This window comes from Colletotrichum tamarilloi (genome assembly GCF_030869305.1).
Source record: "Colletotrichum tamarilloi strain Tom-12 chromosome Unknown Scaffold_46.1, whole genome shotgun sequence".
Taxonomy (NCBI): Eukaryota; Fungi; Ascomycota; class Sordariomycetes; order Glomerellales; family Glomerellaceae; genus Colletotrichum; species Colletotrichum tamarilloi.
In genome coordinates, this window is record NW_026849429.1 from 64,229 (window position 1) to 80,368 (window position 16,140).

The following is a 16,140-nucleotide window of genomic DNA, read 5'->3' on the forward strand; positions in this document are numbered from 1 at the left end:
TTGAAAATGAAGAGAGTAATATTTATAATAATACTAAAAAGAATTATGATATTTAATTCCGTCTTAAGAGGCTATTAATATAAACGATAATAACATAAAAACGAATATTGATAAAATATATACTAGAGATAGATAAGGGAAGATCAATTCTCTTAGATATCGGAAAATTAATAGAAAGTTGGGCTATAATGTTGTTCTGAGAAAAGATAAGGTAAGGACCTCGTTAAACCCTCACTACACCTAGGTTCGCCCCTCCCGCTGACTTTTATATTTAGCAACGAGAAAGGATATAGGTTACTGTTTAGGTAATACACTACTAAGAAAAGAAAATGCAAACGCCTCGCGACCTGACAGCGTACAACGTCGTTGGAGATGGAAAGGGAAGCCCGAGGAGTTTAAAGTAGGCAGGGATTTGAAATCGGGGACGCTGAACTTCGTAGGCAACTTGTCACTAATGCCCTCGTCTCAATCTCAGCCATAAAAATACAACAGTCCCGAAAAGCACCAGCAACAGCCCGGGGGTTGTGTACAGAGAACCTTGATTCAGTGGGCTCTCGACCGCATTAGGTCTGTAAATGACCTTCTCCGTCAGGCGGTGAGCTGCTTGCGGGTCGTGAGCAGGGAGCAGCACAACGTTTTCGCTCCTAGCGAACTCTTTGATTTTCCTGAGAGAATCGACTGCTAGCGCCGGATTGCTGTTGACACCATCCGTAAGCTCCTGATCGAGTAGGTCCTGATCATATGTAGCATCCCCAAGTAGGAGATACGAAACATCATCAGCACGAACAATGACCGAAAGATGTCCTGGCACATGGCCGGGTGTGTCGACAGCCACGATCTTTCAATCTTCAGTGATGGGATAGCTCTGGTTCCACGGACCAATGGGGCCACCGGTTGGTTGAAGCATGGAAGGTTTGAAAGATGCTGGCCATTGGTTCGGAACGGCTCCTTCCATTGTAGCATGAAATGGCGTCTTGTACGCCTGCCAATGTTCTTCGGTGATCCAGACCGGTGCTCCGACGAGGTCGGGCAGCCCGTCACCATGATCATGATGAAGATGGGATAAAACGACTGCCTTAAGGTCACCTGGAGTAAGGTTCTCTTGCTCGAGTCGGGAGCCAATGCCCTCATCTTTTCCTACATCGATATCGACGGCAAGATGGAAGAAGGGCATCCAGAGCGGGAAATAACCGGGCTCCATACTGTGTGGCGACTCGCCGGAGTCGAACAGAATGGGCCCCTCTGGATGATCGATCAAGTACGTGTTAATAGGCAACGGATCTGTCCAGGATGTGTCCAGCAAGACTGACAGGCGGCGCAGGAGTACAGCTTTATTGGCAGGCTGATGACGGTGGGAGGGGCGGATTCTTATCGACCCTGTCTGGAGAATCTTGATGCTGATGGCCATTTTGAAGTTGCGATGGAAAGGTATGAAGAAGTGCAGACGAGTTCACAGGACTTGGTTCATACGGAAAAGAGACTGAATGGTGTTGATGTCGATGGATAGTATTTATTTGAGTCCGCGGGATATTGACTTTGGGCGTCTGAATGCAGCCACGTACTTTGTACCCCTGGGCACGATGAAGACATTCAATGTGTCATGGACCAATCGCCTTAGACGCTCTAGCAGCACGGCGATTGACGAACGCCGTTTTCCGTGATCGGAGGTCCTAGCCACCGACGTCCGACTTCTGGTGATTTACAGAGCATCATGTGTTTAGGCATCGCAGACGGACGCGCCAGTACGGCTCCAGGCTCATCCGATGCCCGGCTTTCGTCTTGTGAAAGCCTGCCCTTTTCAACCCCGTCGTAAATGCTTGGCCAAGATCTCCCGGTCGCCGACGGAAACCCACGACAGGGACGCTTCCATCAAGCAGTGCGTGTGAAGAATGTCGCTTGGAGAGCACGCCCCTTATGCGAATGAGAAGGACTGAAAGGTGGAAGAAGCGATAGCTACTCGAATCGCGTAACGCGCACGGGGTTTAAGGGAGAACGAAGGCGCCTCTTGTTCCACAAGTAGTGCAAGGATAGCCCGAGTTTCCATCTAATCATTGCCGAATTTCGCAGAAAAATAAAGGTATTGAACATAGTCCATAGACAGACGCGGAAGTAAAAGTATTGACTGGTGTATTACTAGCAGTTTGATCTTGTGGAGTCTCGGGTCTCGCTTGGGTTGGCTGATCTCTTGACTAGTTTCTCGTGACGCATTTGAAGTAAGCAGCAGGCGTTATTCAATACTCGAATAGCCCTTTATATCAGTCCCTGAGGAAGAGCTAGCTGAATACTATATAGGACGCAGCTCGATTAGTTATAACATTTTCCGTCGTTACGAGTTTCAATACTGATTTGCTATACGAGGCTTCTTGGGGCGCAAATCTGCTCCATGTTATAAAGAAGATAGAAGCTACGTGGGTAACTTCGATTTTATGTTGTTTATTCCATGAGATTGAACCAGTAGGTACTTAAGTAGCCTATACATAGTTCACAATTCGCGATAACAGAGCGAAATGTACATTACTTGACGCGGCTAAGTAAAGCTGCAGCTTCTTCATCATTGGTATCCGTCGAGCTACGCTAAAGAATCTGCTCTAGTCCTTGGACTTGGGCTTCAATCCTCCGGCAGGCACCCTTCCTCTAACAGCAAAGCTTTGGAACTCACAACCCTTCTCTGACAGCTCCTGACGAACTCTGGCATCGAGCGTGTCGAGTTGTTCGGGCGAGAACCCCTGAAGCTCTGGCAGGGCTGAGCCTGACGTTAGCCTAAGCAAAGAAAACGGGCGTGCGATTGGGAACTTACTCCGGGCCATAGCCACGATCATAGGACCAGCGCCAGCAGCGCCATTGATGCTAGCTTCTTTGAGCTCAGGCTTCGCCTTAGCACCAACCTTACATGCCAAGACATCGACCTGAACGTTCTCGAGACCGGCCGCTTCCATCCAGTCCTTCAAATTGGGACCAAAGTTCCCGCCCATCTTCTTGATGATCCAAATCTGCTCCAGCAGATGGAAGAACTCGCGAGCGACTGTGCCTTCGCCCAACAGACTCTGGTCACAGTCAAGCTCGACAAGCTCAACCCAACCCCCCGGCTTAGCCAACGCGCAGAGATTGGCAACAGCCTGCTCGAGAGCGAAGTTGCCGCAAAAGCCCAGCACCTGGCGCTGGTGGACAACATCAAATGATTCTTGCCACTCGACAGGCCAGGCCTCGGTGATAGACTGTTTATAGAACTCGATGCCATCGGGTCGAGGATTGGGGAAAAGTGCTTCAACTAGGTCAGTGCCAATGAAGGTTTGCTGTTCAGCGGCAGGTCCCGCTTGCTTCCGAAGGTCCTGCAGCCAGATGCCTAATCCGATGGTCAGCCATAACATGCACAGCTGCATGTGGAAAAACTCATACCATCTGCCGTTGCGGAGTCCAAGACCCTGAGACCGGGCTTCTTCCAATCGATTGGAATGAAGGACAGCTTTCCACCGGCAGCATCTGTGTAGACGAGGTGGTTATCAGTCAAGCGGGAGATTTCTTCTTCCAGGCCACGTTTTTTAGCATCTGCCATGAGTTCGTCCATGCCAGTGCCGTTGGCGATGCCGGCATCAAGCTCGGCTTGCGGAGGGGCAGCGGTGTTTGTAGTAGCCATGTTGGTCGACGAAGCTTAGAATGAACTTGGGTTTTCAAAACGAGTTGTAAAGAGGAAGTGAGAATGTGGTGCGCAGCTGGAAGATGAACTCACAATCTTTTCTGTGATGTATTGAGGCCATTACTTAATTATGTTTATTTCAATCATGTTTATTTCGTCATGTCCCGTTGTCTAATCTTGGCGATTACAAAAGCTCTAAGAGTTTGTATCTCAGACAGGCTAATCCTCAAGTCCCTATTCCATTTCTTGCCAAGTCTAGTAAACATCAGGCAGCAGGCAACGTTCCGGTAAGCCACGGAGGATTCGCCAAGGTGAGACATTAGGGCGTAACGATGTCGAAGTGGAATTATGCTGGTGTGAACTTACGGATAGTTGCATAAATGACGTTGAGGGACTTTGGAGATACCCCTTGACACTTCGCCCCGTCAATGGGATAGCTCTCATCAACCCCCGCCACCACCCCTCTCTTATTCCCCGGTCCCGAAGGATCTAACTAGTCACTTGCAGGCCATCCTTTGCCGCTCGGCATGAAGGATGGAATATCCCAGTCTGTAGATAGTACGACACACCCCTCCCAATATTGGTCTTCCTCATGGGGGCTTCGTAAGGAGTGGTGCGGGAACTTTTGATGACAGTCACCCTTTGTATCCATGGGTATCATCTCTCATGCAATCATCTGACGATATTTTCTCAGACATTGCTCCCTAGTCTTCCGTGCGAATTAGGTCATGGAACGTCTATGACTGAATCAAGGCGAATATTACGCCGAAAGCTTAAGCTCGGCGACCGCTGGCCCGACTCATTGCCTTGTAGAATCTATTCTTGATTCCTTGGTTTAGCGGCCGTATTCTTTCATGAATCTGAGTTGCGGTGGCATTATCCTTGAGTTTCCAGTCATTCTGAGCATTTTTGGTGCCCCAAAACACTTTTTGCACTCTGCGGTGAACAGCTTCCATGATGGACTTCACTTGGGATTCACTGAGCACATCCAAAGCTTTGGTGTTACTTCTACTGCACTATTCTATCATTGTGGTGGCCTACCGCTTATTTTTTTCACCGCTGAGAAACATCCCCGGCCCGAAACTTGCCGCAATAACATTTTTGTACGAATTCTACTACGATGCCATCTGTCGTGGGCGCTTTCTGTGGAAAATCCAGGACTTGCATGCCAAGTATGGTCCCATAGTCAGGATCAACCCTCGCGAAGTTCATATCAACGACATCATATTTTACGACGAGATCTACGCCAGTGGACCACATCGACCTCGGAATAAGATTCGGTTCATGGCCACCCAGGATGAGAGCATGTTTGACACCTATAGCGCCGAAAGACATCGGATTCGCAGATCAGCGCTGTCTGGATCATTCTCTAAGCAGTCAATCCGTGCTCTGGAACCTCTCATCGTTCAGACTATCAATCAATTGGCTGGTCGAATGAGTGGCCTTGCTGATTCTGGGGCGGTCATGGACTTCAAAGAGCTCTATAGTGGCCTCACCATGGACGTCATCGGCCAGTACTGTTTCGGCGAGAGCATGGACAACCTCAAACAAGACAAGTTCGGCAAAGAGTTTCTTGACTTTTTCCATGAGATGCCGCAAGGTCACCCCATTGGCCGCATGTTTCCTTGGCTCTTCGACTTGATCCAGAAAATTCCCATCAGTGTCCTAGCAAAGATCGATCCTAAGCTTCAGCCTCTTGCAGACTATGACAAGAAGATCTCTGGGCAGATCACGGAGGTCCTTGCCAAAGACAAGCCCGATATGATACGAACAGTTTTCCATGAGATGAGAGACAGCAAACAACTGCCGGAGTCTGACAAGACTCTCGAGCGCTTTAAAGCCGAAGCGGCGATCTTTTTAGGTGCCGGCACGGAAACCACTGCCGCGGCCTTGACGGTCTTGAGCTATTATCTCACGGAGAACCCGGCTATGCTTAAGGCCCTCCGAGCTGAGCTCAAGTCTGTGAGCCCACCTTTCACTGTGGCAAAATTGGAGCCTCTCCCATATCTGGTCAGTTGTCATGTTCCATAATAGCGAGTATTTAAGTCGCTTCTTCGCTAACATGAAAGCCCAGACTGGTGTCATACAAGAGGGCATAAGACTGTCTTATGGAGTACCGGGTCGTCTTCCGCGGTATGCTCCTACCGAAGACCTAATGTACTCTGGCTACAGGCTACCGCGAGGTGTAAGTACAACACAGTCCAAACTTACTCGGTCTTATACTTACCAATCTTCGTAGACCGTTATGAGCTCTTCCTCATACCTTCTTCATACGAACAAAGCGCACTGGAACAACGCAGACCAATTCAACCCCCAACGTTGGATCGATGATAAAACGAGGCTCATGCGCAATTTCGTGCCTTTTGCGCGAGGCAGCCGGCAATGTATTGGTGTGAACCTTGCCTATGCCGAGCTGTATCTCACTGTTGCCACGGTATTCTCTAGGTTTGACTTCGAACTTTATCAGACTACACGGCGTGACGTTGAGCTTGCGCATGATTTCTTTGTCGGAATGCCTCCGCTAGATTCGGAAGGGATAAGGGCTCGCGTCTTCGAGCAATTGTAATTGAACGGAAGGAAACACTCGGAAGTTCGCTTACAAGATACCGTAGTAATTCAAAGTCCGTGATAAAGTTTTTCGGTATCCCTAACCATCCAGTTACAGAGTTGTCAACGCATTGCTATACTACAAATGCAATAGCTAATTCCCTATAAAAAGGATGGAAAAGCCCTGCAGATTAACTGAACGCATACCGATAATGTGTTGATCACATCTTGTGTACCTTTGGGGCCTTTACAATTCAAGACTCAGTGAGGTCATGGCATTCTACTCAAGCTTGGTTCATGCTGTGATGTGGCAAAGCTATTCGATTGCTATGGATGACTCGAAGACCCCATCAATTTCAACGTTGGCACTACATGTATTCTGGAAATAAATTGGCATGGAACCAGGATCACAATATTGAACTCGCTTCTTAATGCGTCTTGGCCCGTTTGATGACTGCCATTAGAGGCGGCTTCGACCGTGTGCTATAAGTCAGTTGGCGATCCAGCCAATTCTCAGACGCAGCGTCCAAGGCTACGTCATAGTTGAACAGCAGTTTACACAGGGTCATGCGTAGAACATAAAAGCTCAACCTATAGAGTGTCAGTATAATCCAACCAGACCTTGCAACGGGGGCGGTAAGACTAACTCTTGGCCGAAGCACGACTGGGGTCCAACTGAGAAGGGGTGCACGCTTCCTTTCTTATCGCCTAGACAGTCTTTTGGTCGTCCTCGATCATCCGGGAGCCATCGATCAGGAACGAATTCCTCAGGTCTGGCAAAGTTGCGCTCCACTGAGTAGGTGACCTGATGCAGCATCATGACAACAGTATTCCCAGGTACAAACTTGCCCGCAATCTGAGCTCCCGATAAAGGAACGCAGCGATCTGTGCCAGTTGCCGCTGGCGAGTAGCACCGAATTGACTCTTGCAGACACGCCTCTAGGTAAGGCAGATCCTTTTGAGAACTGCTGAGTCTGTCCATGGTGATATCCGCCTCGGTTTTGAACACAGTTCTGACCTCCTCAAGCAAGCACTCCTTGATAGCGCGGTTTTCCGCACGCGAGACAAAATAGACGAATCCCGTGAGTACAGTCGGCATGGCCTCGCAACCACCAAGCATCAGGAATGGAGCAAATTCCCTCAGCAGTTCTAGGGGCATCGTTCCTTGTCGTCCGCCGGTTTCGGACTCTCCATCCAAGACCATCTGTAGCATGTCATGCCTCGCTGTTGATAGGGCGACACGGCGATCAAAGCGTTCAAAGATTGGAGCCATGAAAGATTCACGCTCGCCGCTTCCCCATTTGTGAACGGCAAAAAGTAGAATCTTGTGAAGAAACGGGAACCGGTTCAAGACGGCTAGGATTGTGACACCCTTGGCAAACCGGTCGAAAGAATGCACCCAAGGTACGAACTTTGGGTCTGAGAAGAGACGGAGAGACTCGCCGAGAAACAAATCCGCTATGAGGTCGCAAATCATAAAGCTGTTCATGTCGCGCATGTCGATAGCGGCACCATTGGCGGACTCCATAAAGGAAAGGTACTCGTTGATGTGGCCATTGATCATGCCCTCGATCTTCTTGACGTTATCGCGCTTTAGAGCCGGCACCATTGCCTTGCGCATGAGACTGTGCGTCTGTTGAGATCGTGGCTTCGCGGGGTCGGGATTGACAAGGTCACCTCCCACGAGGGCTGCGAGACGAGGGTCTTTGGCCATGCCATCTTTGGCTGCTTTGGTGGCGCCGCAGATGTCGAACCAAGCACGCTCGTCTGTGAAAGTGAGGGCGTCGGGGGCGATACGGACGACACCGCCGTATTGGTTGTGGAGTTTAATCAGCCATGGAAGCTGGCGTCCTCTAACTGTGGCAATGAGATGGGGAATCCGAGAGACTGCGCAAAGTTTCGGACCAGGGAATGAAGATAACGGCGAGAAGTAGAGCTCTTTGACGATGGAGATGATGTACGCTCCGGTGCAAATGACAGCGACTGTAAATGTGAGTTGCGATGTTGCAGTGAGAGCTTGCCAATTGGTAGTAATGTGGTCCCAAGTTACGCCAGGAGTAACTTGAGTGTGGTTGACGTAGGTTTGGGAAGACATTTTGGTTCCAAATGAATTCTGGTGAACAAATGAATTCTGGTGATACAGTCTGATGCGGTCTTTGCAGCGCTTCAATTGTCATCGAAGAATTCCTATAATGGCATGGACAATGGTCCAAGTTTCAGAGATTGAAATTCTTTTACTAGCACCATCAGACACACATACGTAATACAGGATCATGTCCGAGAAGCAATTGCTGACTGCTGGGTTTCCAAATGCAAATGTGAAGCCAGTTGTTTGCTTCATCCACATGAAAGAACCTATCTGATGACGAATCCTGACTCGGGTCACAACCATCAGATCCTGGTTTTCAAGGGGAGTGATCATAGCAATGCAAACATATCGTGCACTGAACCCATGAAAATGGCACGCTTCTGCCTACGAATAACCCGCATTTTCCGATGATCAACATATCGAATCATTACTTTAAGCGATGGAGCACAGGGTGTCTTGGCATGTCTACAAGGTATAGCTAATTCCAGAAAGCATTTGTCTACTTCAAATTGCCGGTGAATCCTTTGCGACGTCCACTAATACGCAATTCTCCCAAAGCAGGTATTCTTTTCGATCTTACCCTAAACAGACTCGGGAAGAACTGGAAGCATTGGTTACCCCTGTTACATCAATTTGGACTGGTCTTCCAGGGCGGTCTCTTGAATCCTTCGGACATGTGGGGTGCACAACGCTTCTCCTTCGCACCGTCCCGCTCGCGCTTACGAATTTCGCACGACCCAACGTGTCTATCCGGTACTCATCCAATCAAGCTGACAATATGTCAACCTGACAGCCACCCGAATGTGTGGTCTGACAAGGGACTGAGCGGGGAAATGCAGGTAGTGAAGACTAAAGTTCCAGCAGCAGCCTTATCTTTAGTTCATCTAGTATGGTCTCATCCGCACGTACGGGACTTTGGGTTTGCTCCCTGGCGCTGTGTAGATGCATCTAGCCCTGATCGACACCACACCCACAGGGGTCACATCCTGATTGCCTAGTTGCCGTTGGAAGTTTGTGCGTACTGCGCTTCCGAGCAAGGCATCAAGTTTCGGCAATTCATAGACCAATACTGTTGGAGTTTTACGAGATTTGTCTCATCCTTGGCGTGAATGTTCAAACTTCACCCAAGGATGAGAATCCTTGCACATGCATGTCTCAATGGAAAGCTGTTGAAAACTTGTGGAACACAATCTACATATTATAATGAGGTAAGACTGATACGATCGAAGCATGTCTCGGCGGCTGTTCCGACATTGTGGCTGGTCATGTTTCATGTCAGCCTATTTAGGCATGAACTACGTCTGAACTTTAATGTACAGTATCTACGTTAGAAAGGATGGTAATCGTTTTAAATGCATATCTAGACGACATAAATGAATGGCTTCAAGCGTAGTGTGAGTTTGTTTCTGGGTATACTACAACCAGCTTTCATGACAGTGGATGGTCCCATCGATACACCCCAACTGCATCCTTTCCAACCCCTTATTCTTACATGTAGTTTCTGACGAAATGCCTTCGTTACTTTCCGTCCTCGAACATAACGCCTCATTGTCAGCAAGGAAAGCAGGGTTCGTAGCCGTGTTTGCCGGAGCCACCAGTGGCATTGGCCTCGCTACCCTCAAAGTTCTCACCGTCAGTCTTGTGTCACCGCGCTTCTACGTAATCGGTCGATCGAAAGCCAGTTTTGCCCTTCACATCGCCGCCTTGCGACGGAGTAACCCCTCAGTCAGCATCCATTTCATTGAGACCGAGATAGCGCTCCTCCGGAATGTCATTGCCGTCTGTGAGAACATCATACGACGTGAGCCCCATGTAGACTTGCTTTACATGAGTCCAGGATCGTTGGCCTTTGGGGGACCACATTGTGAGTTTATTCAGAATGTCAATTTTCAGCTTTGTTGCCTGATTTCCATCTTCACGCCCCTTCCCTGTTCTGTGGGAGGCTAGTGGCTTCGTACTGCAACATCATCCCGGGCTGTTCGTAAGAGTCTATCTGACCATCGGGAACCTAGATACAGAAGAGCGCCTTGACATTTGCTTCGCTCTGTCCCACTACATCCGCATCCGATTGATCCAGGGACTCATGTCTAGCCTCTTGAGAGCCAACGAACCCCGCATTGTCTCTGTCTTGGCCGGTGGGCACGAAAAGCCACTCTTCACTGAAGGAGGCGACTTGGGACTTCGGCTGGAGGGGAATTACACCGCGCCAAGAGCTGTTGACCAAGTCACCACTATTCACAGCCTTGCTCTCATGTTTCTCACCAAGGCCCATCCTAGGATTTCGTTCCTTCACGTCTATCCTGGTTGGGTTTCTACGAGCTTCCTATCTAATCTCTTGGGTAGTGGAGGTGTCCTTGGCAGAATGGTTGAGGCGGTAGTTGGTCCCCTTTATCAAATGGTTGCTATGAGTGAAGACGAGTGTGGGCAAAGACAGGCTTTCAACGCGACCAGCGAGCGATATCCCAGCCGTGACATGATTTTGCGTGCCAAGATCAATGTTAATGATCAAGCTTTATGTCATGGACCGTGTAGTGGCTTTTATCTGGTGCTGGCAGACGGGAGCACATCTTCTCGCAATGAGGTTCTGGAGACTTTAACGTGCGATGATGGTTGGATGCAGAAAGTCATGGATTACACTGAAAATGTTGTCATGGAAGCAGGAGGTAGATAGAGCGAATTCGAGATCTAGTATTGGTAGAAACTGGGCCTATGTATCAAATTTTCGACTGATCTGGAAGTCGCGAGATCGCTTCAAGTTGCTTTTTGTTCCAGCACGTAACTTGAAATCTATCGCGGGGTGACTGCAACCTTGACGCCGTGCAGGCTGCTTGGCCCAACCCTCATAACAGGAACATAAGGTCGATCATCTCTAGCTTCGAGGTTTTTGAATCTCTGGCAAAAGCGTGTCAGAACATACGCGGTCTCCGTAGCTACGAGGATATGAGCTGGACAGATGCGTGGCCCGCCGCCAAAGGGCACGAAATGCCACAATGGCCTGACGTTTTTCCAGCGCTCGGGGCGAAACTCGGCCGCATCTGGGCCCCAATAGTCAGGATCCAGGTGCATGAGATAGCGATTGCTGTGGACAATATCGCCTTTGGCACAAAAAATGGGCTGTTTGCCGTCCGGGCCACCACCCCGTGGAAGGGTGGTATCATGAGCGGCAACGCGAATCATCTGAATGCCGTTGGGCATGACTCGATGCACTACGGCGACGTCGTTAGTAAGATGTGGTCTACAACTCTTCGGAGCAGATTGCTAACCTTCGTTGATAACCCAGTTCATATACTGCATCCCCCGGAGTTTAGAAAAAGTGATTTCCTCGCTTTCGTCAAACGTATCCTTAACCTCTCTCTGCAGTCGCTTCCAGACTTCAGAATGACGAGCAAGAGCAAATATGGCGTTGGAAATGTGGATGCTAGTCGTCTCATTGCTGGGAACCCAGACGGCGGTGATTTGATCTCGTAGGAGTATCTTGTCCTCTATCTGGTGCGCCATGTCCCATAGTAAATCCGTGCGTTCCGGTTTGTCGGCAAACTTGTCAGGGAACTCTTTCCGCTGCTTGAGTTCATCGAAGGCCTCGTCGATGTATTCGTTCATGAACTTGTGCACGAGACGAATGCTCTCGTACCAGTTTGGATCCCGGTGAAGGAACATGAACTTCCCCATGGTCAGTCGTACGCGAGCGCCACGCATAATGTCGACCATGGCGAGCATGACGTCTTCTCTTTCGGGATTTTGAAGACTGTCACGACTACGGCCGAAAAGGAACTCTGTGGAGGTGTCTAAAAACTGCAAAAGAAGACAGAATCATGATGAGCTGGGTGTTTTTCAAGCAAGCTGGAGAAGGCACGACTAACCCATCTTCTGATCAAGACTTGGAAGTCAAAAGTGTTCCCATTCGTGGGTATCAGATCCAGCATTCGGTCAGTGAATGGCTGAAGTCTGGCAACGTTGGCAAAAGCTTGTCTCTCAAAGTATGGCTTGATAACGCCCCGACTGTAGTGCCAAAACTGGCCATCCGAAGTGCTTACGCCCTTTCCAGTGAACGGAGTTGCGACGCCGTTGTCGACTCGTATGGGCTCAAGTACAAATTCTTCCCACTGGCTAGTGCTCATGGCCTTCATATTTTCCATTTCGGAAGAGTAGACCATGCGCATGCCGAGGAATCGCGCCTTGAAGGTTTTTGTACCCTGAGCAGCCCAAGTCTCCTCCATCCAGGACAGCCATCTATGCTCCTTGAAAGCACGGCTCATGGACATCACAAAGTCCATGCCCCAAACAGGGTCCCAGTGGGAGTAGGTCTTGATCTCGCCACATTTGAAAGCCTTAGTCTTTCGAGAGTAATTGATATTGTCCCATATCTTGTTGAGAAAATAGAGAATAATAAAAGCGTATAAGGCTGTCAACGAGACGTTGAATAGGTGCAACATCTTGACCCAGTGAGGATGGTGGTAGCGGTACTGTAATTGCAAAAGCTGTGAAGGACATTGGACCAGAGGTTGTGTGAAGCAGTCAAAGGTAGATGTTGGAGTTGTCGACAAACAAGATTGAGTGCGGGGTGAATAGGTGCGAGTTTACTCTGCGATCGGAGCGCAGGGCGTGGAAGTAGGGCTGTTAATGGTGTATCTGCATGAAAGTTAATTGTGTAAGTCGAGTGTGAGAGCTTCTATTCCAGGGACTTGCTGATCTAGATCTACCTTGTAAGTCACCTTCGGGGACGTAAATACGCGACCTAGGCTCTTCACGGACAGGGGTCGCATTCCCAAAGGATGGTAAATCGGCTGTCATGGCACCTTGATTTACACTAGAAAGCTCTGGCCATGGATGATTTCGGCTATCAGACATAGCCTTCATTGCAAGATAGTACGATGGTACGATGGAGAGAAGAATCGGCTGCCCTATTCAGGGATGAAGCAATGCCTGCATGCTCTGTACAGTCCTTCAGGACACGGCGCGAAGCTACCGTCAGCGACTCAGTCTTGTGGGCCTAACCTGAAGAACTTTGGAGATACCTGACGAGAAGGATCTGTATCCAAGGAAACACCAGGATGGATCGCCGATGACGTGGAACCTTGGCTACTAGCCGAGACGAAAAGTCTCTGGAAAGGTGGAAGACATCAACAGCAGGTCTCGGCGAAGGAGTCGGATAAGCGCTTAACCCAGCTTGGACTTCGTACACTGCTAATTGCATATGGAATTATCCCGCTCGGAGGACTCCCTGTGGAGTAGATCGCGGCAATTGCTCGGCTCGAGTTGGGTGAGTGGAGACAGTGGCGCGCTTCAATTGAACTACACGCCTCAACATCCACACCACAACCCATCATCGCCTTTCCTCATCACGACACCCCCTCGTACCATGCTAGCCAGGATGTCATCCAAAGCTTGTTGGCACCATTCTAGGGAGACCGCTTTCATTTCATGTCTTATTACCTGAGAAACAATCGGCACTTGATAGTGCTTATGGAAGTCTTTCAATTGCTACAAACCCACAGCTAACTCGGTAAAGATTCTTGTTTCCCGGTCCCGAGAAGATGGCACACCTCTGTCGATCATGCGACTGCTACGGGCGTGGCTACGCGGTACACCAACTTCTTTCCACCTGCTTTCCCCAGCTTGACCCTCTCGGCTCCTTTCGCAACCCCTGCAAGTCCCTCGTCGCTCACTTCGATTGGGTGCGTCGTGATATCACCCGCATCCAACACCCGTTGAGTGATCGGCCCCCAAAGCTCCCCGAATGCCTTGTCCTTTGGCTTAGCATCGCGTCGATATGGCTTTTTCCAGTTGATCGGCTTGCCGAGAACCGTCCAGGAGATGATCCAGTCAGGACGCACGTTGCGACGCGTGTGCCCACGGATGGGAAACTGGTCGAGGCCCACATATCGGCCACCTTCGCTTCCGATGGCCCCGTAGCAGATCTTCATGCTCCCGCTGTCAGTGATGCAGTCAAGCACGTACATCAGACGGTCGTTCGTGAAAGCGCGTATGTCGGAAGCGCAGGAAGGCGAATGGTAGTCCCATACTTGTGCGGCACCGAGCAACTTCACCCGCTCAAAGTTGTGTGGCGAGCAGGTCGTGATAGGGATCATGCCTGAACTGCGGTCTATGTCAGCCTCTGACTTGGCCGTGTCAATCTCATGAATTGCTTAAGTATACTCACAGCTTCGCGGCTTGAATGGCCAACGTGCCCGTCGCGGTTCCGCCACCGTAAATAAGTACATACTGAGGCTCGCCGTCACCAGAGGCTTTGTTGGCGTGCGGCAATGGGAGTTTCATGACGTGGTATAGAGAAAGACCGATGGTGAGCATACCGCACCCCAGTGTGGCAGCTTCTTCAAAGCCCATCGAAGAAGGGATATCGAACAATAAAGCTTCTGGGACGCTCACATACTCGGCAAATCCACCGTTGTGAGGGTCGTCAGCGCTGTTGCCCGGGGATGCGCCTGCAACTCGATCACCAGGCTTGAAGTGCTTCTTGCACTCTGTCCCGACAGAAACGACCTGCCCAGAAAAGTCACAGCCCCAAGTTGAGCCTGGGGATGGTGACATATCCAGTGATTTCCAGTCAAACGGGTTGATGCCAATGCAGACGACCTTCACCAAGACCTCATCAATCTTTGGCTGAGGCACAGGACAGGCATCTTGCAGTTCGACACTCCCTGCCCCTTGGACTTTCAGCGCCTTTTGCGTAGCTGGCGGCATGTTGCCGTTGTTCAATTTCTGTATCGCCATTGCGGAGCTCGACTGAGAGGAAAAATACGGAGATGGTTGAGAATGAAGTGGTAGAGGTAATGTGGTCCACGGTAAAAAAGATGATGGGATTGCGAAGTTGAAGACTAGAAGGGATGCTTGTAGGTCTGAGAAGAGGTCTGTAAAAGCTGCCCAAAGAGCAGATATTCATGGAACGCCTCCTCTGGTGAGATCAGCTCTTTCCGCCCTTCTCTCAAGTCCCAAGTGCCTGCAGGGTTTCTCGATGAGAGGCGCAAACACCCTGGCGAAGCACTATACTAGGCTCCATCGTTGCCTTCGACGGAGTCGTATGCCCGTGCATTGCGCCATATCTTGTCAGAACTTTTGGTACGCCGGTGTCTCCTTATGACTCGACCTATGCTCAGCCCTTCCGCCGAGGCGGATGGAACAAACGGGGGGTCATCCCGCGCCACTCCTGATGCTTGGTGCAGCGAGTCAAGCAATCACCTCGAGCAAACCTCACGGGTTGTCAATCGTACAAATCTACTGTGTTTCAGGCTTTGACGCTTGCTTGCTGACCTGACTAGGTACTAACCTCGCTCACACATCATATGCACACGCCCCAATTTGTCTTATCCTGGACTTTTGAGGCGAGGTCGGAAATGTTCGGTCCCATACCGGGGCAGGATTGTATACCTGTTGGTATCATTCAATTCTCCCGGTTACAACTCCGCGCTTGCCAATCTTTCCTATGCACATGCAAGATTGTCACCCCATGTACACCAAAGTACCATTGAATAGCACTGCAAGGGCTGTGAACATCGACCATGTCCCACGTCTCATCTCGCTCCACTGGGTATCCACTCCGGCCTCCATCAGATCGATTATTCTCTTTTCAGCAGACCAGACGTGGAAGGAACTTTCGGGCATAGGCTTGCTCTACGCCTCATGGATCACGACCTGCCCGGGGGGCAAGAGAATTGCCTCAGTATGTATACCTTGAGTGCCAGGCAACACACCAATCGAATACTACATGAAGCAATATGTTTGCATACATCTAACTCTTTGGAAACCCAACTTGGACTACCTAACTCGCTTGTAAGATTGAAATTGTCGGGTGCCTTCACGAAGACTCTCTTCTCTCCAGTTATTCTCATATCAGATGACAGCGACGTCTTTT

At 49.8% G+C, this 16,140-nt stretch overlaps 7 protein-coding genes across 7 annotated transcripts; 2 read left to right on the forward strand and 5 right to left on the reverse strand.

Moving 5' to 3' along the window:
- Nucleotides 1-841: 841 nt before the first annotated feature.
- Nucleotides 842-1,408, reverse strand: CTAM01_10261 (metallo-beta-lactamase superfamily protein; the record flags this gene model as incomplete). The annotated part of the gene is made up of 1 exon (XM_060526277.1): nucleotides 842-1,408. One exon carries the CDS (start codon nucleotides 1,406-1,408, stop codon nucleotides 842-844), a length of 567 nt encoding a protein of 188 aa, XP_060379050.1.
- Nucleotides 1,409-2,588: 1,180 nt separating this feature from the next.
- Nucleotides 2,589-3,634, reverse strand: CTAM01_10262 (uncharacterized protein; the record flags this gene model as incomplete). The annotated part of the gene is made up of 3 exons (XM_060526278.1): nucleotides 2,589-2,743; nucleotides 2,798-3,343; nucleotides 3,397-3,634. The coding sequence occupies 3 exons, from the start codon at nucleotides 3,632-3,634 to the stop codon at nucleotides 2,589-2,591; spliced, it is 939 nt and encodes a 312-aa protein (XP_060379051.1).
- A 957-nt stretch (nucleotides 3,635-4,591) lies between these two features.
- On the forward strand, nucleotides 4,592-6,200 carry CTAM01_10263 (uncharacterized protein; the record flags this gene model as incomplete). Its single annotated transcript, XM_060526279.1, has 3 exons — nucleotides 4,592-5,644; nucleotides 5,709-5,819; nucleotides 5,874-6,200. The coding sequence occupies 3 exons, from the start codon at nucleotides 4,592-4,594 to the stop codon at nucleotides 6,198-6,200; spliced, it is 1,491 nt and encodes a 496-aa protein (XP_060379052.1).
- A 409-nt stretch (nucleotides 6,201-6,609) lies between these two features.
- Nucleotides 6,610-8,276, reverse strand: CTAM01_10264 (uncharacterized protein; the record flags this gene model as incomplete). The annotated part of the gene is made up of 2 exons (XM_060526280.1): nucleotides 6,610-6,772; nucleotides 6,829-8,276. The coding sequence occupies 2 exons, from the start codon at nucleotides 8,274-8,276 to the stop codon at nucleotides 6,610-6,612; spliced, it is 1,611 nt and encodes a 536-aa protein (XP_060379053.1).
- A 1,434-nt stretch (nucleotides 8,277-9,710) lies between these two features.
- CTAM01_10265 (uncharacterized protein) lies at nucleotides 9,711-10,255 on the forward strand (the record flags this gene model as incomplete). The annotated part of the gene is made up of 2 exons (XM_060526281.1): nucleotides 9,711-10,134; nucleotides 10,218-10,255. The coding sequence occupies 2 exons, from the start codon at nucleotides 9,711-9,713 to the stop codon at nucleotides 10,253-10,255; spliced, it is 462 nt and encodes a 153-aa protein (XP_060379054.1).
- Nucleotides 10,256-11,057: 802 nt separating this feature from the next.
- CTAM01_10266 (uncharacterized protein) lies at nucleotides 11,058-12,703 on the reverse strand (the record flags this gene model as incomplete). The annotated part of the gene is made up of 3 exons (XM_060526282.1): nucleotides 11,058-11,476; nucleotides 11,534-12,062; nucleotides 12,131-12,703. 3 exons carry the CDS (start codon nucleotides 12,701-12,703, stop codon nucleotides 11,058-11,060), a joined length of 1,521 nt encoding a protein of 506 aa, XP_060379055.1.
- A 1,119-nt stretch (nucleotides 12,704-13,822) lies between these two features.
- Nucleotides 13,823-15,002, reverse strand: CTAM01_10267 (uncharacterized protein; the record flags this gene model as incomplete). The annotated part of the gene is made up of 2 exons (XM_060526283.1): nucleotides 13,823-14,366; nucleotides 14,431-15,002. The coding sequence occupies 2 exons, from the start codon at nucleotides 15,000-15,002 to the stop codon at nucleotides 13,823-13,825; spliced, it is 1,116 nt and encodes a 371-aa protein (XP_060379056.1).
- Nucleotides 15,003-16,140: the final 1,138 nt, after the last annotated feature.